The sequence below is a fragment of the Engystomops pustulosus genome, chromosome 7 (assembly GCF_040894005.1).
Source record: "Engystomops pustulosus chromosome 7, aEngPut4.maternal, whole genome shotgun sequence".
Taxonomy (NCBI): Eukaryota; Metazoa; Chordata; class Amphibia; order Anura; family Leptodactylidae; genus Engystomops; species Engystomops pustulosus.
The window spans coordinates 13935767-13960563 of record NC_092417.1 but is presented as its reverse complement, the minus strand read 5'-3'; the positions used below and the strand labels follow the sequence as shown (position 1 = coordinate 13960563).

The following is a 24797-nucleotide window of genomic DNA, read 5'->3' as shown; positions in this document are numbered from 1 at the left end:
AGAAGAACTTCAGACATACACCAAGGATTAGTGACCAAGAACCTCAGACATACACCAAGGACTACTGACCAAGAACTTCAGACATACACCAAGGACTACTGACCAAGAACTTCAGACATACACCAAGGACTACTGACCAAGAACCTCAGACATACACCAAGGACTACTGACCAAGGACTCCTTCATGGCTAGACCTTTCAACAGACCTTTCCCGCACTGTTGGATTGTTGGGTCGTACAACTGCAGTTTTTACCTGATACCTTGTAAACATCTACAATTCCCCGAATCCAACTGTGATTTCATAGACTCAACATATAAATTTTTTAGGGGTCTCCCCGTACATCAACTCCTTAAATATGGAACCTGGTAGTTGGACTGTGTTCTGTACATCTGAGGTCTTCCCACAGGAGGAATTTGCATGTACTGGAGGATGCTCTGGTTCTTTGATGGTCCAATCTGACAGTCCCTGCTCTATAGACACAAACTAAGAAACCATAAAAAATAAATGATAATATGTAACCAGGAAACGGGGACAGGACAAAAAGTTACAAAGACAAACTCAACCATATATTGGAAATTTAACTCATTTTAATGAATTTTATCAGAATCTTTGAAGCCAATGAAATATGATGTCCACGGAGCCGACCTTTGGGTTGTACTTGAAATGTGCCAAATATTTTTGCAAACATCCCCTTGTGTACATGATCTTAATATATATACATTTAATTGATATTATATATAATAATAAATACATTAACATAATAATAAAAAAGGGCAGAAATAACAAACCCCAAACCATCAGAAAATCCAACACGTCTCAGCAGATGAAATAGTTGGAATAGGTTTTTTGGGCTTGCCTAAAACATTGGGTCTGAGGTTAAAAAAAAACGTATCTAACTTTATTCCAAAAACACTGCCCCCCTTATTAATAGGCGGAGTCTGGAACTGCAGCAGGAAATATCTGGTGGGATCCAATATTGGAGCTGCTGTTACTGTGTTTTGCTAAGAATTTTTTTATATCAGGCAAATGTATTGTCTACATTAATTCCGATTATTTTTGATTAATTAATAAAGATTGAGTATTATATTTGTATACATTGTATGTGGTTTTATGCTTGTTGTGATGAACCTGATCGCTGTCAAATGGACAATCAAAGGAGAGTGTTTATCTACATACAGACTGCAGCCAGTGTTAGGTATTGTCCTCTCCAATTATGCTTATGTATATTTACCTATGTTGTTAGTAGCAGCAGGACTGTAAAAAAATGATTAATATTTCAGGAGTGTAGCTTTTCCAAGTTCCCTGGAGGGATGTATCCACACACTGCTGTACTCCATGCATTCTGCAGCCTATGTTAGGTACTGTCCCTAAATGTATAATCATACCTATGTGTTAGTAGCAGCAGGACTGTGAAAATGGATTTACATTCCAGTAGTGTAGCTTTTCCAAGTGCCCTGGAGGGATGTAACCTCACACTGCTGTACTCTATGCATTCTGCAGCCAGTGTTAGGTACTGTCCCTAGATGTCTAATTATACCTATGTGCATGTTGCTAGTAGCAGCAGGACTGTGAAAATGGATTTATATTCCATGAGTGTAGCTTTTCCAATTGCCCTAGAGGGATGTACCCTCACACTGCTGTTCTCCACAGGAGTGAAGAGGAGGACAGTTGCAGAGAGCAGCAATGACAAATTAACATTTGCCACTGCCTTTTCTCTCTGGACACACAGAAAAGTGATAAACAACCACAGACCTTGGTGTGAGTCTCTGGCCAATCCAGTCCCTGTGCGCATGCACCAGCTGAGAGGAGCTGCTATCAGATAGTCTAAAAAGTTTGACTGACTGGATCACAGAAGCTTTTGTAACAACCTCCTACGTTCATGTGTGTGGCATTTAACATGGTAAGAGGCTAGAAGAAGAGGCGCCCACACCATGGATGAACCTAAACTCCCTGCCGCCTGAGGCAAACTATACAGCGGCGCCCCTCCTCCACATCCAGTGGTAATATGTCAGGTTATTTTTTTAGTAAGTGGGTCTCACCCATGCTGACATCGGGTCTGAAGTGACTGCCGCCCATCTTGCTGCAGGTGGTGCCGCCTGAGGCAAGAATCTAAACTCGCCTTATAACTGGTGCAGCTCTTACTGACACCATGAAATGCACTCAGACTTAAGGTGGATTCGGACGGCCAGGTGCCCACACGGACCAGATCCCAGGTGAGCATGGGGTCAGTAGAGGTGGTGGGAGGGGTGAACGCTCTTCACCCCTCCCACCCTTCATAGGCAGAGGAGCCAACTCGGTGACGGTGTGGTAACACACTGTGTGCTCACTGCATCGTCACTGTGAGCCATAGAAGTCTAGAGGTGCCGTGATCTGGTCGCAAATCATGCGTCCAGCTCTCGGCCCCCATAACGGCCGTGTAAATGAGCCCTCACCCATATCCTCCTCTGTATGTTCTCTAGGGTCACCACGTGCTGGATCCTAGATAGCTGCATTTATTGTATGAAATTCTATCATAACATTACTCGACATAGTTTATTTTTTTAAGGTAAGTCGATACTTTTTCTCTTCGTATTACGTGTTTCTCATTTCCGGTGGTTTACCACACACATCGGATGACTACGTGTAAATAATTTCCTGTCCTGTCTCACGAACTGGAAAATGAACTTTTTCTCACTTTTATTTTTTTTCTATATTCAGGATATAGAAGTATTATTTATGGGCAGCTGTTTTATATGGTAGACATACGTACTTACCTACGGGTGCAATATGGAAGCCATTATTTACATGTGAGTGGTGGTTTACATTATATAGAGGTATTGAGCCCTGAAATAATCGTTACGCCTTTCATACCACCAGACATTGCTACTATTTTACTATTTACACCCCCTCCATGCCAAGTGGGTGGGGCCGTAGCCTCCTGATGTATCCAGTGACATCACAAGGGTGGAGCTTCTTCATATTTGGAGGTTTCGTGAGAGTCTAAATCTTTCTGTAGCTTCATCAATGATGGTGACCTGGCCTTGATGCAGAGGAAGAGGTCCAATCCATGATACTACCACCTCTGGGTTTCACATAAAACTTCTAATATGTGTATTTTGGTCCAATCACGTCAGATTACAGATGGTTAGTAATGTTCCTCTCTTTGGAGAGTGGTGGCCTCCTATTTGAATTACTCCCATACACATCGTCGTAGGTCAATGTCCTCCTGAATGTTGCTTAGAAGTGACTTTGGGTTATTTTGTGACCTCGTTAAATGTATATCTTCATCTTGGCATGGTCTTTGCTGGTTGACCACAAATGGTCCAATTTGTAAGTAATGAGACTGTGACTGTGGACTGGTAGAGTCCAAACTCTTTGTAACTTTCTCTAATCTTGTGATCAGGTTTTGGTGGATCATTGTTCTTTAAAAGAAAGAAAAAAATTGATACAGTCAGTCCCCAAGTTTTGTACAGGATAGGTTCCATAGGTGTGTTCTTAAGTTGAATTTGTATGTAAGTCGAAACTGTATATTTTATAATTGTAATTCTAGACGAAAAAAAAAATTTCCCCAGTGAAAATCAGAGTTTCTAAATTTTTTTGCTGTAATGGGACCAAGGATTATCAATAAAGCTTCATTACAGACACCTTACAGCTGATCATTGCAGCCTGGGACTATAGTAACATCCAGAGAGGTCACCAGAGGTCACAGGGGGCAGAGGGGTGAATCTGTAATTAGGGGTCGTCTGTAAATCAGGTGTGCATAAGTAGGGAACCGCCTGTATATTGGAAGCCATGTAATGTCAATAAATAGTTCAGGAGGCCCTTACACTGTCTAAGAGAGAATAACTGCTGCAGAATATTTGGTTGCCCTCCAGGCTCCTTCCTTTGCTGCCTTCACATATAAGAAGAGAAGAAAGAAACTTATCCCGACTACAAGCAAAGTGGTATCAAAGTATAATACATGTGCATAGAGTAAATGGACGCAGCAGTGTGTACGGAATATATATATAAATATGTGTAAAGGTGAATGCACATGAAGCGTAATGTTGCTATTTTATGATATGCTGTCAGATGTTGACCTGTGTCACAGGAAGGGTTCATTTTACTATTTTGCAGTCGTTAAGATGGATATTATAAAGTGTTCGGACCGGTAAGGGAAGGTATTATACATAGGGGGACGCCCTAGATGGTTGGGTTAGGGGTTTGTTAGCTCAAAATGTAAATGTACTAATAAAATGTAATAATAACACTCCTTTCATTTGGGAGGGCATGTCATGAAAGTATTTAATCTGTCGAATACAAACCATGTGGTGCCCATATTTTACAAATCCTGCCCGAGGAGCAGGACTCACAGTTATCTATGATCTAACCCAATCTTTATGAATTGAAATCTCTGTGATCTCACTGAAAGAGTAAAGGGAAGGAGTCATTCGGACCCACAGTGAAAGCCATAAATACAAATCTATATATAAAACAAAAAATTGATGCAACTGCAGGGTTTCTTAGCAATTTTGATGTATAAGTTCAAAGCAGAGAAGGAACAGAAAGTAAAACGTACCTTGTCAGACACTTCTCCGAAATGTGAACCACAACACTAGGAGACCAGGAATGACGAATGATACATCACATCAAGTCCATACACTAAACTTCTTAAACGAAATGAATCACATATTTCCGAAAGTCATAATTGAATTTTAGGCTACAATCTCTGACCAGCAGTTGCGAGTCGGGACCATTAACCACCCTAAATGGTGTTTTACATCTGTTTGTTTTGTGTGTGTATTGTGGAGGGATCGGCGCCCAGCTGTTGGCCACTGATTGGGTGGACCTAATAAATAGGCAGGTGACAGTTTAGGGGGACTCAGGTTAAGGGCTCAATGTCCTGTCCCCCTTCACTGTATCCAAAGGTTCCGTTACAATCTCTTGCTCCAAGCTCAGGCAATTTATTGATAAGTACAAAGCATAGTCGTGGCTTAGCGTGGTGCGATCCAGTGTTATCTGTGTCAGGCTTCAGGGGTAGTGGACCAACTGGACCACTCCGGATGAAGACACAAGCCGACACCTGGGACCGGAGTCTAAGTGGTAGCCGGTTTTCACCAGAGCCCGCCGCAAAGCGGGTTGGACTTGCTGCGGCGTGGTACCACCAGGTCGTTCCACAGGTACGACTTTGTGGGTGGTGGCAGGCAAGGCAAGATACAGAGTCGGAAGGCAAGTTCAGGTGGTAGGGGTTCAGGGTCAGAGGCAGAGCATAAGGTCAGGGCAGGCGGAACAGGATCAGAGTCAAATGCAGAACCGGGGTTACAACAGGAAATCACAAAAAAAAAAGGAGAAAAGTCTTTTTTCAGCTCACCGGCATTGAGGAAGCCATATGTGGATCTGGCGCACGGAGCAGGAGAGTCGGGCCGTTCCGAGACAATATAGCAACCAAACGTGAAGAGAACTCCAGCGAGGATCCAAAAAATGTGGTCAAGAAAGTCAAAAATATGAAAATTAAAAAAGGGAAAAAGGGAGCATAAAAACTAACTTTTAATCCATAAGTTTAACAAACCATGTGCACATGGGAGGGAGGAAAGCCATGACGCGTTTCGGAAATTAATCCTTAGTCATACTGGCGTGTACAACAGGAAATCCAAACACTAGCGGCAGGCAAGGAACAAAAGCTTTCTCAACGGCATGAGCACAAAGATCTGGCAGGGAATGATGGGAGACGCCAGCTTTTATCCATTTCCGGAAAAAGGCCAGCACCAATCAGCGGTGCGCTGGCCCTTTAAATCTTCTGAAGCCGGCGCACGCACTCCCTAGGACAAGGAAACATGTGCACGCGGCCGCCGGACGGGAGTCAGGAAGGGGAGAGGTAAGACAGAGCAGCTAGCGCTGGGGTACACAGAGGATCATGGGTGAGCCTGCGACCTCTGCAGGAGACTGCAGTCCAGAATGTTATCCTCGGGTTCCCAGGATCTTTCCCTCGACCCGAACCCCTTCCATTCAACCAAGAAGAGCCACTTACCTCTCACCGTCTTCATATCTAGGACCTCCCTTACCTCAAAGACATCGGTAGAGTCAGTCTCAGGAGCAGGAGCAGGTACTTGCCGGGAGAAGCGGTTCAGGATAACAGGCTTGAGTAGCGAGAGATGGAAGGAGTTTGAGATGCGCATGGTGGGAGGAAGGCGCAGCATGTAGGCCACTGGATTGATGTAAGTGATCACCTCGAAGGCACCCAGAAAACGAGGACCAAGTTTATAGCCGGGGATCTTTAGCCGGACATACCTGGAAGACAACCAGGTCACCTGGAGAGAAAATAAGAGGAGACCTGCGCTTTTTATCAGCCTGGAGCTTGTTTCAGGCAGAAGCTTGTAGCAAGGAAAAGCGAGTCAGCTCCCAAATGGACTTTGGATCCTGTACCAATTTCTCAACCGCAGGGACGTCCGAGGACACACGTAGAGGAAGAGGGGCGTGGATGCAGTCCATAGTTGATGAAGAAAGGTGCTGAGCCGGCAGAAGCAGAGTCTAGGGAGTTATAGGAAAACTCCGCCCATGGGAACAGAGTCGACCAGTCGTCCTGATGGGACAAAACAAAGTGGCGGACATAGCAGCCCAGAATCTGGTTAACTCTTTCCACCTGACCATTAGACTGTGGGTGAAAGGTCCAACTTTACTTGTAGCTGGTTACACAGAGAATGCCAGAATGTGCTGGGGAAGTCCATGGAGCCGGAAGATATGATGGAAGAAGAGACTGGCAAGACGTGGAGCAAACGGCAGACCTGGAAGTGGGACAAGCCATGTGAGACCACAGGCAGCTGGGTATCGGCAACGGCAGAAGTAGACCAGTAGGTTTGAGATGAGAAGGCTTATTCTGGGCACAGAAAGCGCGGGACCACAAAGTCCCGAACATCCTTGACCAGATCTGGCCACCAGTAGAATCGGGACATGAGGGCGAAAGAGCGCAGCACCACAGGGTGCCCAGCCATGCGTGAGCAATATCCCCAAGTCAGAATTTTCTTCCATAGAGCCGGTCTGACATAGGTCTTGCCAGGAGGTAGTTGTTGAAGGTGAAAGTTAAGCCTTTGGGGCCCCTCTGTGTTAGCATCGCTCCAGCCCCTACTGAAGAGGCATCGACTACCAGATGGAAAGGCTTCTCTCTGTCAGGATGTACAAGAACTGCCGGTAGTAATTTGCAAAGCCCAGAAAGCGCTGTATAGTGCGTAGTCCTACAGGACGGGGCCTTTGAAGAACAGCAGACAGCTTGGCAGGATCCATCATGAGGCCTCTGTCGGAGATAATATAGCCGAGGAAAGGAAGACTCCGCCAGTGAAACTGGCACTTTTCAAGTTCGGCATAAAGGCGATTGGTGTAGGTACAAGGACTGTGTGCAGTACTGGACTTGTTCTTAGAGAATCTGGCCACTGACCGGGGGCTTCTCAAGGCAGACCACTGGGATGTGATGCTGAGAGACCAGGGCAGCCCCTACAAAATTTCCAGAAGACCCGGGGTCCAAGAAGGCACACACTTGAAAACGGCTACCTGTGCCAGCGCTTGGGAGCACGGGAATGTTCAAACATGGAGAAGCTTTATTCACACCTATGGACGCTTCTCCCGAGAACCCTAGGTGCAAGCGTTTCCCGGAAGCTGAGCATGGAGTGGACAGGCCTGAAGAAAATGTTCCAGACTGGCACAGTAGAGGCAGAGATCCTCCTGATGTCGCCTGGAGCATTCGTGGGGAGAAAGTCGGACTCTGTCCACCTGCATTGGCTCCTCTGCAGCAGGCACAGCAGGTGGCTGAAGCGGCCTTTGGAAGGCAGGTGCCAAGCGAGGCAAAGGTTGAACCCGGGCTTGCAGTTGCTCGAGATGTAGCTATTCGGTGCGCTCCTTAAAACGAATATCAATCTGAGTGACCAGAGTGATGAGACCACTTAGAGTAGAGGGCAGGTCTAGTGCAGACAGTGGGGGTCATTTACTAAGGGCCCGATTCGCGTTTTCCCGACGTGTTACCCGAATATTTCCGATTTGCGCCGATTGTACCTGAATTGCCCCGGGTTTTTGACGCACGCGATCGGAATTTGGCGCATCGGCGCCGGTATGCACGCGATGGAAATCGGGGGGCGTGGCCGAACGAAAACCCGACGTATTCGGAAAAACCGCCGCATTTAAAAAAAAATTTGTGTCGCGAAAATTTCACTCACCTTCATCTTGGATAGGCCGGTGTATTTCGAGGCATTCCAGCGGACTTCAGCGCAGCAGCGCCACCTGGTGGACGTCGGAGGAACTGCTTTGATGAATCCCGGCCGGACCCGAATCCAGTGCAGAGAACGCGCCGCTGGATCGCGAACGGACCGGGTAAGTAAATGTGCCCCAGTGTGTCTTTAACTTGTCCCGAAAGACCCATTTCAAAGGTCGCAGTCAGGGCTGCATCGTTCCAGGTGAGTTCAGAGGCCAGGAAGAGTCCCCTTGATGCAGGTTCAGCAGTGCCATCTCAGCTGAAGATGCCCATGCAGGTTCCTCAAAAACAAACCAGAATTCTGCGGAATGCTGTGAGGGTAGCCGTGAACGGATGACCTCTGTCCCATATAGGGGTAGCCCAGGCCAGGGCCTTCCCGGAGAGGAGGCTGATGATGAATGCCACCTTGGACCGTTCTTTGACAAATTGAGATGGCACAAGTTAGCACTAAGTGATAAAGCCCCTGCACAACTTGGGGTCTCCATCATACTTTGACGGCATGGAGAGTCTCAGCCTAGGTTCAGTGGCAGGCAGACAAGCCAGGGTAGCCGGAGAAGCCGTAGGGACCTGACACTGTTGCTGAGTGTCAATCAACTGCTGCAGCATGGCAGTGACTTGTCCAAGCTGTTCTTGCCTGGAAATCTGCTGGACCACAATGGTGGTAAGATCAGCCAGTTTAGGTAGTGGAGCCTTGGTGGGGTTCATGGCCAGGCTGAAAATGGCCACACCAATCAGCGGTGCGCTGGCCATTTAAATCTTAATCGGAGTCAGGATTGGGGACATGTGGGTCGCGGGAGCACCCGTGACAATCAGTATATCCAGGTTACTGTAATCCTGCCTGTGCTGACTGCATGATCTCTACAGAACAGGAAGTGCCGCACAATGTACATTTACTTTACGGTTAAGAATTTGAGAAAGTGAGATGTGTTGTGTAGGAGAAACGCTATCTGTCCTACAGGCAGATAAAAGAATATAGTAAAAGCCCTGGATTTGTCTGCAGTAACCCAAGGGTTACCTGTTTGGTCTATGTTGGCCTGGCTAGCGTAGACACCTTTGTAATTGCCTGCTTATTATGGAGTAGGGGTAGGCTGGTAGTTGGACTTCTTCTCCATTCGGGCTTCGGTCCTGGGTGTCTGTATAGCCCACAGGTGCGGGGCACAGGTGCGGGTCACAGATGCAGGTCACAGGTGCGGGTCACAGATGCAGGGCACAGGTGCGGGGCACAGGTGCGGGGCACAGGTGCGGGTCACAGATGCAGGTCACAGGTGCGGGGCACAGGTGCGGGGCACAGGTGCGGGTCACAGATGCAGGTCACAGGTGCGGGGCACAGGTGCGGGACACAGGTGCGGGTCACAGGCCTCGTTAGAGCCTGATTTATACTGCAGACCAGAAGCAGTAGGGGAGGCCCTACCTGGAGAGCTGAAGGCTGGACCGTGTTCACAAAGCAAAGGTAACTGAGTGCCTTCTGTACTACTGCTGGCCAAGAGCGTGTGCCGGGCAGCCTGGTACCCGGATAGCTAGGACCTGATATTGTATTAGGCAGTGCCCAGCCGGGCAGGGTTTATTTTGTATTTTGTATGTGCCTAAGCCGAGGCTGAATTTGTGTTTCGACAAAGAAGTGTGAATAAACACTTGATTTGGACTTTAACTCTGTGTGTCCCTGCTTCCTGCACTGCTACAAGGCATCTACCAGAGAAATTCCCCACAAGGGGTTATAGAGTTTCCAATACAGTAGCACTGGACATAAACTACACACTGTGTGTCCACTAACCGTAATCCGAGCTGCAGAACTACAGTATGTGGGTGTCTACACTGCGCTGCATCCTATGTGTGACTCATTGTCACCGGTGGTTCCCATAAATCAGCTACAAAGGGCCAACCACACCCTTCACAACTGTATATAGTGATATGGAGTATACTGGTATAACCTGGGGATCTCCTGTATATAATGATATATGTACAGCCTGTATAACCTGGGGATCTCCTGTATATAATGATATATGTACAGCCGGTATAACCTGGGGATCTCCTGTATATAATGATATATGTACAGCCGGTATAACCTGGGGATCTCCTGTATATAATGATACATGTACAGCCGGTATAACCTGGGGATCTCCTGTATATAATGATATATGTACAGCCGGTATAACCTGGGGATCTCCTGTATATAATGATATATGTACAGCCGTATAACCTGGGGATCTCCTGTATATAATGATATATGTACAGCCGGTATAACCTGGGGATCTCCTGTATATAATGATATATGTACAGCTGGTATAACCTGGGGATCTCCTGTATATAATGATATATGTATAGCCGGTATAACCTGGGGATCTCCTGTATATAATGATATATGTACAGCTGGTATAACCTGGGGATCTCCTGTATATAGTGATACATGTACAGCCGGTATAACCTGGGGATCTCCTGTATATAATGATATATGTACAGCCGGTATAACCTGGGGATCTCCTGTATATAATGATATATGTACAGCTGGTATAACCTGGGGATCTCCTGTATATAGTGATACATGTACAGCCGGTATAACCTGGGGATCTCCTGTATATAATGATATATAGACAGCTGGTATAACCTGGGGATCTCCTGTATATAATGATATATGTACAGCTGGTATAACCTGGGGATCTCCTGTATATAATGATATATGTATAGCCGGTATAACCTGGGGATCTCCTGTATATAATGATATATGTACAGCTGGTATAACCTGGGGATCTCCTGTATATAATGATATATGTACAGCCGGTATAACCTGGGTATCTCTTGTATATTATGATATATGTACAGCCGGTATAACCTGGGGATCCCCTGTATATAATGATATATGTACAGCTGGTATAACCTGGGGATCTCCTGTATATAATGATATATGTACAGCTGGTATAACCTGGGGATCTCCTGTATATAATGATATATGTACAGCCGGTATAACCTGGGGATGTCCTGTATATAATGATATATGTACAGCTGGTATAACCTGGGGATCTCCTGTATATAATGATATATGTATAGCCGGTATAACCTGGGGATCTCCTGTATATAATGATATATGTATAGCCGGTATAACCTGGGGATCTCCTGTATATAATGATATATGTACAGCCGGTATAACCTGGGGATCTCCTGTATATAATGATATATGTACAGCCGGTATAACCTGGGGATCTCCTGTATATAATGATATATGTATAGCCGGTATAACCTGGGGACCTCCTGTATATAATGATATATGTACAGCCGGTATAACCTGGGGATCTCCTGTATATAATGATATGTGTATAGCCGGTATAACCTGGGAATCTCCTGTATATAATGATATATGTATAGCCGGTATAACCTGGGGTTCTCCTGTATATAATGATATATGTACAGCCGGTATAACCTGGGCATTTCCTGTATATAATGATATATGTACAGCTGGTATAACCTGGGGATCTCCTGTATATAATGATATATGTACAGCTGGTATAACCTGGGGATCTCCTGTATATAATGATATATGTATAGCCGGTATAACCTGGGGATCTCCTGTATATAATGATATATGTACAGCCGGTATAACCTGGGGATCTCCTGTATATAATGATATATGTACAGCCGGTATAACCTGGGGATCTCCTGTATATAATGATACATGTACAGCCGGTATAACCTGGGGATCTCCTGTATATAATGATATATGTACAGCTGGAATAACCTGGGGATCTCCTGTATATAATGATATATGTACAGCTGGAATAACCTGGGGATCTCCTGTATATAATGATATATGTACAGCTGGTATAACCTGGGTATCTCCTGTATATAATGATATATGTACAGCTGGTATAACCTGGGGATCTCCTGTATATAATGATATATGTACAGCCGGTATAACCTGGGGATCTTCTGTATATAATGATACATGTACAGCCGGTATAACCTGGGGATCTCCTGTATATAATGATACATGTACAGCCGGTATAACCTGGGGATCTCCTGTATATAATGATATATGTACAGCTGGTATAACCTGGGGATCTCCTGTATATAATGATATATGTACAGCCGGTATAACCTGGGGATCTCCTGTATATAATGGTATATGTACAGCCGGTATAACCTGGGGATCTCCTGTATATAATGGTATATGTACAGCCGGTATAACCTGGGGATCTCCTGTATATAATGATATATGTACGGCCGGTATAACCTGGGGATCTCCTGTATATAATGATATATGTACAGCCGGTATAACCTGGGGATCTCCTGTATATAATGATATATGTACAGCCGGTATAACCTGGGGATCTACTGTATATAGTGATATATGTACAGCCGGTATAACCTGGAGATCTCCTGTATATAATGGTATATGTACAGCCGGTATAACCTGGAGATCTCCTGTATATAATGGTATATGTACAGCCGGTATAACCTGGGGATCTCCTGTATATAGTGATATATGTACAGCCGGTATAACCTGGGGATCTCCTGTATATAGTGATATATGTACAGCCGGTATAACCTGGGGATCTCCTGTATATAATGATATATGTACAGCCGGTATAACCTGGGGATCTCCTGTATATAATGATATATGTACAGCCGGTATAACCTGGGGATCTCCTGTATATAATGATATATGTACAGCCGGTATAACCTGGGGATCTCCTGTATATAATGATATATGTACAGCTGGTATAACCTGGGGATCTCCTGTATATAATGATATATGTACAGCTGGTATAACCTGGGGATCTCCTGTATATAATGATATATATACAGCCGGTATAACCTGGGGATGTCCTGTATATAATGATATATGTACAGCCGGTATAACCTGGGGATCTCCTGTATATAATGATATATGTACAGCTGCTATATCCTGGGGATCTCCTGTATATAATGATATATGTACAGCCGCTATAACCTGGGGATCTCCTGTATATAATGATATATGTACAGCTGCTATAACCTGGGGATCTCCTGTATATGATGATATATGTACAGCTTGTATAACCTGGGGATCTCCTGTATATAATGATTTATGTACAGCTGGTATAACCTGGGGATCTCCTGTATATAATGATATATGTACAGTTGGTATAACCTGGGGATCTCCTGTATATAATGATATATGTACAGCCGGTATAACCTGGGGATCCCCTGTATATAATGATATATGTACAGCCGGTATAACCTGGGGATCTCCTGTATATAATGATACATGTACAGCCGGTATAACCTGGGGATCTCCTGTATATAATGATATATGTACAGCCGGTATAACCTGGGGATCTCCTGTATATAATGATATACGTACAGCCGGTATAACCTGGGGATCTCCTGTATATAATGATATATGTACAGCTGGTATAACCTGGGGATCCCTTATATATAATTATATATACACAGCTGTAATAAGCATATTATAGTCAGTGTTATCTCCTATAATCTGGGGGGGGGCTACCTCCTGCCACCCCCCCCCCCCCCCCTTAGTGTGGAATAATCCGGATGGGGAAGCTGTAGGTGGGATGCTTGTGATGAGACCAGGACACATCACACATGTCTCGGCCTCTTTCATGTCATGTCTGGTGGTGACCGCTTCCTCCTCTAAGTTTCGCCTGGAAACAATCTCTTCCTGCCGTGTCTCCAGTTCTGTGATTATCGGTGGCGGTGATGAGGCGTCTGCTCAGGAGTTTCGTGATTCTGCTTTCTGTGAGATGTGAGTGATGTGATTTATTCCCCTAGATATAAGATATATATGTGATATAGATGCAAGGTGCGGGATACTGGGAAGAGTGGAAGTAAGCACCTACACTGGGAACTTGTATGGGGAGCTCTGAGGGATCTGAATCAGAGCACAACCAGAAGGATCCAGGAAGGGTGGAAAGCCAACAATGGATTTACGAAATAATAAAAGAAACATTCAGATTTTTTAATGCAGAAAATAACAATGAGGTTACACAAAACAAATCTGTGTAACTAAGCAAATGCTAAGTCAAATATATGTATGAGATATGTGAGGGCACAGTGTGTGAGGGGTATATATGATATATAGGGGTACAGTGCGGTCAGTTGTGGTGTTAGGGGCATATATGATATATAGGGGTACAGTGCAGTCAGTTGTGGTGTGAGGGGCATATATGATATATGTGGGGGTACAGTGTGGTCAGTTGTGGTGTGAGGGGTATATATGATATATGTGGGGGGCACAGTGTGGTCAGTTGTGGTGTGGGGGGTATATATGATATATAGGGGTACAGTGTGGTCAGTTGTGTTGTGAGGGCTATATATATGATATATGTGAGGGCACAGTGTGGTCAGTTGTGGTGTGAGGGGTATATATGATATATGCGGGGGCACAGTGTGGTCAGTTGTACTGTGTGAGGGGTATATATGATATATGTGGGGGCACAGTGTGGTTAGTTGTGGTGTGAGGAGTATATATAATATATGTGGGGGCACAGTGTGGTCAGTTGTGGTGTGAGGGGTATATATGATATATGTGGGGGTACAGTGTGGTCAGTTGTGGTGTGAGGGGTATATATGATATATGCGGGGGCACAGTGTGGTCAGTTGTACTGTGTGAGGGGTATATATGATATATGTGGGGGCACAGTGTGGTTAGTTGTGGTGTGAGGAGTATATATAATATATGTGGGGGCACAGTGTGGTCAGTTGTGGTGTGAGGGGTATATATGATATATGTGGGGGCAGAGTGTGATCAGTTGTGGTGTGAGGGGTATATATGATATATGTGGGGGTACAGTGTGGTCAGTTGTGGTGTGAGGGGTATATATAATAAATGTAGGGGCACAGTGTCATCAGTTGTGGTGTGAGGGGTATATATGATATATGTGGGGGCACAGTGTGGTCAGTTGTGGTGTGAGGGGTATATATGATATATGCGGGGGCACAGTGTGGTCAGTTGTACTGTGTGAGGGGTATATATGATATATGTGGGGGCACAGTGTGGTTAGTTGTGGTGTGAGGGGTATATATAATATATGTGGGGGCACAGTGTGGTCAGTTGTGGTGTGAGGGGTATATATGATATATGTGGGGGCAGAGTGTGATCAGTTGTGGTGTGAGGGGTATATATGATATATGTGGGGGTACAGTGTGGTCAGTTGTGGTGTGAGGGGTATATATAATAAATGTAGGGGCACAGTGTCATCAGTTGTGGTGTGAGGGGTATATATGATATATGTGGGGGCACAGTGTGGTCAGTTGTGGTGTGAGGAGTATATATAATATATGTAGGAGCACAGTGTGGTCAGTTGTGGTGAGAGGGGTCTATATAATATATGTAGGGGCACAGTGTGGTCAGTTGTGGTGTGAGGGGTATATATGATATATGTGGGGGCACAGTGTGGTCAGTTGTGGTGTGAGGGGTATATATGATATATGTGGGGGCACAGTGTGGTCAGTTGTGGTGTGAGGAGTATAAATAATATATGTAGGGGCGCAGTGTGGTCAGTTGTGGTGTGAGGATATATATGATATATGTGGGGGGCACAGTGTGGTCAGTTGTGGTGTGAGGGTATAGATGATATATGTGGGGGGCAAACTGTGGTCAGTTGTGGTGTGAGGGATATATATATGATATATGTGGGGGCACAGTGTGGTCAGTTGTGGTGTGAGGGGTATATATGATATATGTGGGGGTACAGTGTGGTCAGTTGTGGTGTGAGGGGCATATATGATATATGTGAGGGTACAGTGTGGTCAGTTGTGGTGTGAGGGGTATATATCATATATGTGGGGGTACAGTGTGGTCAGCTGTGGTGTGAGGGATATATATATGATATATGTGGGGGCACAGTGTGGTCAGTTGTGGTGTGAGGGGTATATATGATATATGTGGGGGCACAGTGTGGTCAGTAGTGGTGTGAGGGGTATATATGATATATGTGGGGGTACAGTGTGGTCAGTTGTGGTGTGAGGGGTATATATGATATCTGTGGGGGTACAGTGTGGTCAGTTGTGGTGTGAGGGGTATATATGATATCTGTGGAGCACAGTGTGGTCAGTTGTGGTGTGAGGGGTGTATATGATATATGTGAGGGCACAGTGTGGTCAGTTGTGGTGTGAGGGGTATATATGATATATGTGGGGGTACAGTGTGGTCAGTTGTGATGTGAGTAGTATATATGATATATGTGGGGGTACAGTGTGGTCAGTTGTGGTGTGAGGGGTATATATGATATCTGTGGAGCACAGTGTGGTCAGTTGTGGTGTGAGGGGTGTATATGATATATGTGGGGGCACAGTGTGGTCAGTTGTGGTGTGAGGGGTATATATGATATATGTGGGGGCACAGTGTGGTCAGTAGTGGTGTGAGGGGTATATATGATATCTGTGGGGGTACAGTGTGGTCAGTTGTGGTGTGAGGGGTATATGTGATATCTGTGGAGCACAGTGTGGTCAGTTGTGGTGTGAGGGGTGTATATGATATATGTGAGGGCACAGTGTGGTCAGTTGTGGTGTGAGGGGTAATTGATCATTTTGTAATATTGAATTTGGAGAAAAATGTCCGTACAGTCCCCAAAATGAAAACGTCCTTGCACCCTTTGCTGTTTTCATACAGGTCGCACTTTGATGACAATGGGCAATACGGGCACCAGATTTTATGTCTGTATTGTTTCCCGTATCCTGCTGTGAGCGGGACGTAAAGAAATATAGAGCCTGTCCTATTGTCTCCTCTGTTTCCGTTCCGTACATGTTTAATATATGTGTTGCGTGTGGTGTGCACCGTATGCTGCCGCACATACATGTAGTATCCTGGCGGTTATGGGGATGAGCAAGATAGTAACGTAATTTGCCAACCCACCGTATTGTATACGGATACAGTGATATATGTGCACATACAGTTATAAAACGTTATGTATATACCGCCAAATATATGACTGGAAAATATATATATATGTTCGTGTAAAAGGTGAAGGTTAGGTCATAAAAAGATTTATCCAAAAAAAAACCCTTTATGGACCGTTCTGCTCCATTGATCTCCATGTGTGCCGCGCTCTCCGTCAGCTCCATAGAGATGAATGGAGCAGAACGGTCATGTGCGGCCGTCTGCTCCATTAATCTGACGGAGGTACACGGGACCCCATCTGACCCCTCGTTTTTGTGATCTGTGGGGGTCACTTTTCTTTGTGGGAAAACCCCTTTAAGGATGGCTTCCCGTGAACCAAGTCTTGGAGAAATCCATTCAATGAAGTTTCAAAAAAAACTTCAAAGCAGAGAAGGAAATGAAATGAAAACACTCGTCCGACACTTCTCCGAAATGGTAACCACGACGCTATAAAACACGTAATAATAAAGGAAACATCACATCGAGCCCATACACCAAACATATGAAAGGAAATAGAATTACCAAAATGTGGCGGTCATTGTGTGTCCTATGTGACTGTGTCCTAACGTGAGGAATATATCAGGATTTCACAAATTGTATCTATTCTAATGCACAGAATAATAATGTAAATAATATAATTGTATAAGACATAGCAAGAGAAGCTGTTCCAAGTCTGTAATTTCTAGAATATTGCATCTTTACAACATCACAAACTCAGACACAAATACAATTGACAAGTATGGACGCGTGGAGGGCCGGCAGCTACCCGAGTCACCCACATTACAAGGGCAATTCTGCCATCCTTCTCAGGGCTCAGTCATCGGCCGCCCGAGGCACTGTATGACCCCTAACTCTAGCAACAAGCAACACTACAGTATGTGGGTGTCTACACTGTGTTGCATCCCTATGACTCATTGTCACGGGTGTTTCTAGTAGGTCAGCTAAAATAAGCCAGCTGCAAACTGCACAACCTTATATATAGTAACTAGCTGCAGCTCCCGGCGTTGGATTGGATAATAAATAACTGCTCTTAGCTAGAACAAAATAGAATAGGTTAACAAAAAATATTTTATATGTAACTATAGACTGTCTCAGACTGTCTCTGTCACTGTTTTTTATAAACTTTTTTGACCCTCTCTGACCTTCTCTATCTCTGGCAGTCTCTTCCAGTGACTGTCTGTCTCTGGCAGTCTCTCTTAGTGACTGTCTGTCTCTGGCAGTCTCTTTTAGTGACTGTCTGTCTCTGGCAGTCTCTTTTAGTGACTGTCTGTCTCTGGCAGTCTCTTTCGAGTGACTGTCTGTCTCTGGCAGTCTCTTTCGAGTGACTGTCTGTGTCTCTGACACTCTCAATCCAGTGACTGCCTCTGTTTCCAACTGTCACTTTGTCTATGAGGAGATTTATCAGAAGTGTCTGAGAGCAGAACTGCTTTAGTTGCTGTTGGCAACCAATCAGAACTCAAGTTTAATTTTTCCATAGCTGTTTATAAAATTACATCTGATCTCTGATTGGTTTCCATGGGCAACTGGAACAGTTTTTCCTCAGACATTTCTGATAAATCTCCCCCTATCTCTGTATCCCTATCCATCCCTCACACATAAGCGTCTTCTACTCCTATAGTAACCAATCACAGCTCAGAGCTCATATTAATGACCTGTGGCAGAACAGAAACCAATCACAGCTCAGCACCTCAGTGCTACAGATTCACAGGCTGCTTTACTGCACTTTCTCCTCAGAGGGAACAGGAGTGGCAGTGTAACAGCCTCTGAAGCTGCAGCACATAGAGTTTATGGTAACCATTCTGGCTCATTAATATAATTTTAAAAGTTGATTTTAGAAGGAAGGAGGTCATGGATAACAAATGTACGAAGATGACCACAGTCACGGTGCCTGGATCTACGAATAATGTCCCTGGTTTAGCATGATAGATTTTGAAAATATGTTCCCTCTGGGCAGTGGATATAGGTCTGGGATCCTCAGGACATCACCGCTTCCTGCATTCTGAATCCTAGATCTCATATTTTCCCCGGATTCCTCATGATGTCTGTCTTTAGATCTGCAGGGTGCCAGCCCTTGTGGGGAGACCCTCATTGTCATTGGAGGGGTGCGCGAGAATGTGACCCTACACATTGGTGCGGAGGACATGGAGGACACCACCTGGAGTCATGAACACAATTGGATCGCATCCACTAATCCGCATGGCGTCCTGAGCACAGTGAGTGTGTATGCGGGGAAGCTGCGGAGCCACCAGGACGGATCCTTAATCATCATGGATCTGCAGCGGAAAGATGAAGGCGCGTACAGCGCCAGTATAAAGCTCCGCAGCGGGCACATGTGCACAGTGCACTACCAGCTCCACGTCTACCGTAAGTCACCTGCTAGTCACCCCACAGAGGGCACCTCCGGGCTGCTCCAAAACACAAAATCATGCAGTGCCAGTCATAGCGTGCCCCCAAATTATACAGTACCAAATAATGTGCCCCATCATGTACAGTGCCAGTCATAGTGTGCCCCATCATGTACAGTACCAGTCATAGTGTGCCCTTAACTTATACAGTACCAGTCATAGTGTGCCCCATCATATACAGTACCAGTCATAGTGTGCTCTATCATGTACAGCACCAGTCATAGTGTGCCCCTAACTTACACAGTGCCAGTCATATTGTGCCCCCAATTTATATAGTGCCAGTCATAGTGCCCCCCCCCCAACTTCTACAGTACCAGTCATAGTGTGCCCCCAACTTCTACAGTACCAGTCATAGTGTGCCCCCAACTTATACAGTGCCAGTCATAGTGTGCCCCCAACTTCTACAGTACTAGTCAGAGTGTGCCCCATCTCATGCAGTACCAGTCAGAGTGTGCCCCATCTCATGCAGTACCAGTCATAGGGCGCCCCATCTCATGCAGTACCAGTCATAGGGCGCCCCATCTCATGCAATACCAGTCATAGTGTGCCCCCAACTTCTACAGTACCAGTCATAGTGTGCCCCATTTCATGCAGTACCAGTCATAGTGTGCCCCCAACTTATACAGTGCCAGTCATAGTGTGCCCCCAATATATACAGTACCAGTCATAGTGTGCCCCCAACGTATACAGTGCCAGTCATAGTGTGCCCCCAATATATACAGTACCAGTCATAGTGTGCCCCCAACGTATACAGTGCCAGTCATAGTGCGCCCCATCTCATGAAGTACCAGTCATAGTGTGCCCCCAACGTGTACAGTGCCAGTCAAAGTGAGCCCACATCTCATACAGGACCAAATAGTGTGCACCGTTCAACGAGCGCCCCTCAACTCCATTCTACTTACAAATGCTGGGGCAAGGATAACATTTAATAATAAAAGTTCCTCCTCCTCCTTCTGCCCCCATTCCCCAAGCACAGTCCCAAGAGTCGGAGGGGAGGCACCCGTGGAGCCAACCAGGAGGCATATTCAGTGGCCGAGTCACCGTACTTTCCCATGTGACCACTGAGGCCGGTGATTGGCCGTAACAATCAGATCATCCTCAACAGCCAGGGACACACTGCAGGAACATGGAACCTAAACAGGGAGAATATTCTTTATTGTTTTGGTTTTCTACTGTATATGATATAAGACAGTTCATACATTTGTGATCAGAATTCAGGAGCCCTCACCAATCAGCTGCAACTGCACTGAACTGGTATTTAATTTATGACATGCAGTTCCCAGGACTGGCCACTATGAATAGAATGGAGCTAGACTTCTGACTCCACTTCCTGTTGCTAGTCCTGCATTGAGGTGCTGCCTAAGCCAGTAGGTGGGGTCCCAAGCGTTGGTCCCTCACCAATCTCGTAGCATATAGCTAGGACATCACGTCATTAAAATGGAAAACCCTCTTACATGATGGTTCCTGTTTCTGCCTGGTTGTGACTTTAAATCTTTCAGTATTTCACACGGCCAGAAGTAGGAGGAATGACGTTGAGATGCAGACAGCTTAGGGTTAATCTCCGTAGGACAGGAAGCCGTGGTGGTGGTGATTTTTTTAACTACTGACGAGGAACCAGATGAAGCTCTGAAGATGTGACTCGTGATCGGAGCCTGACATGAAAACGCCCGTCACTAGATAACACGACCCAGAGGCCACATGAGCCCGAAGAGCTTACACTTCCTTCTCGTGAGGTTCCATGTGAGATTGTATAATAGATTAGGAATATACAAGACTAGGAAGACTAATGTAATGTGGACCAATCATCTGTGGGGGCAGACACCTGCCCATTATATTATAGGTACTATGCAAGATGTTCCAAAAATTTCAGAGAGCAAGAAATTGGGGAGCAAGATTTTAGGAATAGAGGGGTATTCCTGATATGACTCAACATCTTTTGTTCCCTTTGTTCTGCTCCTGGCTCCTCCATCACTGTCAGAAGTATAAAAATTGATTCTTTCTTCATTGTTTCTTGGTGGAGCAAAGATCTGCAGGTTTGTGTCCTGGCTGAGCACCACGCATGGGTGTAATGTCCTGCGGAAGGCTCAGCAGTTTCTCTCAGCTGGGAAAGTGTGTGTTTGCACGCAGTGTCATGGGGTGCTGGAGGACTGTCTCCAATCAGCTTCTGGGTGGTTCCGGTCACTCCATTTCCCCTTACTGATCCATAATATCTGTTTCCACTATTGATTTGCTTTTCTGGCTCACTTGTGATTTTCTGACCTTTTGCTTAAAAGTTGACTACTCTTCTGCCTTATAATTTTGTACCTTGCCGCCTTCTTGCTTTTGGTCCGGTTTGTCTGGCTTTGCCTAGTTGTAAGTTTTGTTTCTTGTTTGTCCATTTTACTGTTCTGTGCAAGGACCACCACCTTCTTTTTAAACACAGGTCTGGCAAATAGGCAGGGACAAAAGTTGTGGGCTAACACGTCACCCCTAAAATGGCTGTTGACTTCTTCAGGGATGCATCCGGTAACTGATGGTTCAGGACACTGGTAGCGGCTTATGTGGGGCTTACCTAATGGAGTAGGTAAATAATAAAGAAATGGGGTGAAACAAGAGCACAACTGAGGGCACCAGCTGTTCATGTCTAATGTGTGATCAAATATTTGTCTATAAGGTGAAGGGTCACCTTAAAGGGTATTTTACCTTGCTACTAAGGCATGGCTATCAGGACTTTTTTGTAGACACTTCCAGCTGGCCTAAATGTGTAGGATGTCACATAACAGCTGCCACCAATCAGTCTTGAACCCACTTTCTCTACCAAGGAGTATAACTGAAATGCCCCTTTAATTATGGACACCCCTTAGCATAATATAATTATAATAAGTCCTTACTGACGAGTTCTTTACTTAAATCTGCAGAAAAATTATCTGTCGATGATATCAAGATTGAGCCTAACGTTTCCAGTCATGACCCTTGTAACGTGATTCTAAAATGCATGGCAAGTGGACCCAATGTGACCATCACCTGGACCTCTGGTGACATGAAACTGAACTTCAGTGTTGTGAATGTAACCGATCCAGAACCACAGACCCGATATACCTGCACAGTACAAAACCCCATCAGTACCTTTTCCAAGTCCATCTCTCCAGCAGAATACTGTAAAAGTCATACAAGTAAGTTGTCATCACATAACACTTGTAACTATATGGGAACAGTCAACATGAAGCCTAAGGGGGTTGGGTCCAAATATTGGGGGCTTGACCGGGACAGACTCAAAGAAGAGAATAAGCTCAGGGTAAGCAAATGCAGAATTCACTATGGGTGCCCCATTGTCCCAAGAAGTGGGAGTTCTGATGATGGGACCCATCTTTATCACCTGTTCAATGATTAAGAAATAAATGTCTATAACAAAACACATCCTAAAAGATAGAATCAGAGATAACAGAGACCGATGATATCATTTTTAATTCTGGGGTCTCAGTCTGGGTTGTGTAAATGTGTTAGGACTCTGATTGCCATGTTACTGTGTACTGATATACAAGCTAAGGCTACATTCACATGAACGTATGGGGGAAGTATGTACACGGCCGAAGTATAGACGGTACGGCGGACACACGTTAGTGTGAATGTAGCCTTAATTTGTAGTTTAAGCTTGAAAAATACTAATAATTATAATCTTATTTAAGGAAATAGAGGCTGGATCGGCTTGGTCATTGCTTTCATTGTAATACTAGTGATAATAATCGGTGTTGGATTATATTTATGGCGCGAACACGATAAAAGGTAAGATATTCACCGAAATAGCTAAAAATAGAATTACTATAATGTATTGGCAAAAAGAAGAGGCACCATCAGCATCAGGCAAAATAAAAAAAAAGTAGTTGTTTATTAGACAAAAAACATGATTAAAAGTGATTACATGGAAAAGAAAAGAAGGTTACAAGTTTCAGACCTTAATCATACCTACGTATTCATAACTATTATAATACTGCCCCCTTTGTACAAGAATATAACTACTGTAATACTGCCCCCTATGTACAAGAATATAACTACTATAATACTGCCCCCTATGTACAGGAATATAACTACTATAATACTGCCCCCTATGTACAGGAATATAACTACTATAATACTGCCCCCTATGTACAAGAATATAACTACTATAATACTGCCCCCTATGTACAGGAATATAACTACTATAATACTGCCCCCTATGTACAGGAATATAACTACTATAATACTGCCCCCTATATACAGGAATATAACTACTATAATACTGCTCCATATGTACAGGAATATTACTACTATAATACTGCCCCCTATGTACAAGAATATAACTACTATAATACTGCCCCCTATGTACAATAATATAACTACTATAATACTGTCCCCTATGTACAAGAATATAACTACTATAATACTGCCCCCTATGTAGAGGAATATAACTACTATAATATTGCCCCCTATGTACAGGAATATAACTACTATAATACTGCCCCCTATGTACAAGAATATAACTACTGTAATACTGCCCCCTATGTACAAGAAAATAACTACTATAATACTGCCCCCTATGTACAAGAATATAACTACTATAATACTCCCCCCTATGTACAAGAATATAACTAAAATAATACTGCCCCCTATGTACAGGAATGTAACTACTATAATACTGCCCCCTATGTACAAGAATATAACTACTATAATACTGCAATCTATGTACAAGAATATAACTACTATAATACTGCCCCCTATGTACAAGAATATAACTACTATGATACTGCTCCCTATGTACAAGAATATAACTACTATAATACTGCCCCCTATGTACTAGAATATAACTACTATAATACTGCCACTATGTACAGGAATATAACTACTATAATACTGCCTCTATGTACAAGAATATAACTACTATAATACTGCCCACTATGTACAGGAATATAACTACTATAATACTGCCCCTATGTACAAGAATATAACTACTATAATACTACCCCCTATGTACAGGAATATAACTACTATAATACTGCCCCTATGTACAAGAATATAACTACTATAATACTGCCCCCTATGTACAAGAATATAACTACTGTAATTCTGCTCCTATGTACAAGAATATAACTACTATAATACTGCCCCCTATGTACAATAATATAACTACTATAATACTGCTCCCTATTGTTAAGGAGGTCACACTGGTTTCGGACGCCATCTTGACTACTGTCCGCCATCTTAGATACAGCGGCCACCTTGGGGGGGGGGGGTATGCTTCCCTTTTAGAAGCTATAGAGTTAAATGTTTTAACTCAGCTATTTTTCTCATTTAAACTATTGTTTGCCTTTT

The 24797-nt window shown here is 44.4% G+C and overlaps 1 protein-coding gene across 1 annotated transcript in view; it reads left to right on the top strand.

Annotated features, from left to right (window-relative positions):
* The first annotated feature begins 13786 nt into the window (after nucleotides 1–13786).
* LOC140068657 (SLAM family member 5-like) overlaps nucleotides 13787–24797 on the top strand; it is a 37462-nt gene continuing 26451 nt past the window's right edge. The window contains exons 1-4 of the mRNA XM_072114041.1: nucleotides 13787–13932; nucleotides 19120–19431; nucleotides 22370–22624; nucleotides 23138–23234. Coding sequence (XP_071970142.1) covers nucleotides 13887–13932; nucleotides 19120–19431; nucleotides 22370–22624; nucleotides 23138–23234 — 710 coding nt within the window. The 5' untranslated portion in view covers nucleotides 13787–13886. The remainder of the gene's footprint in view (nucleotides 13933–19119; nucleotides 19432–22369; nucleotides 22625–23137; nucleotides 23235–24797) is intronic.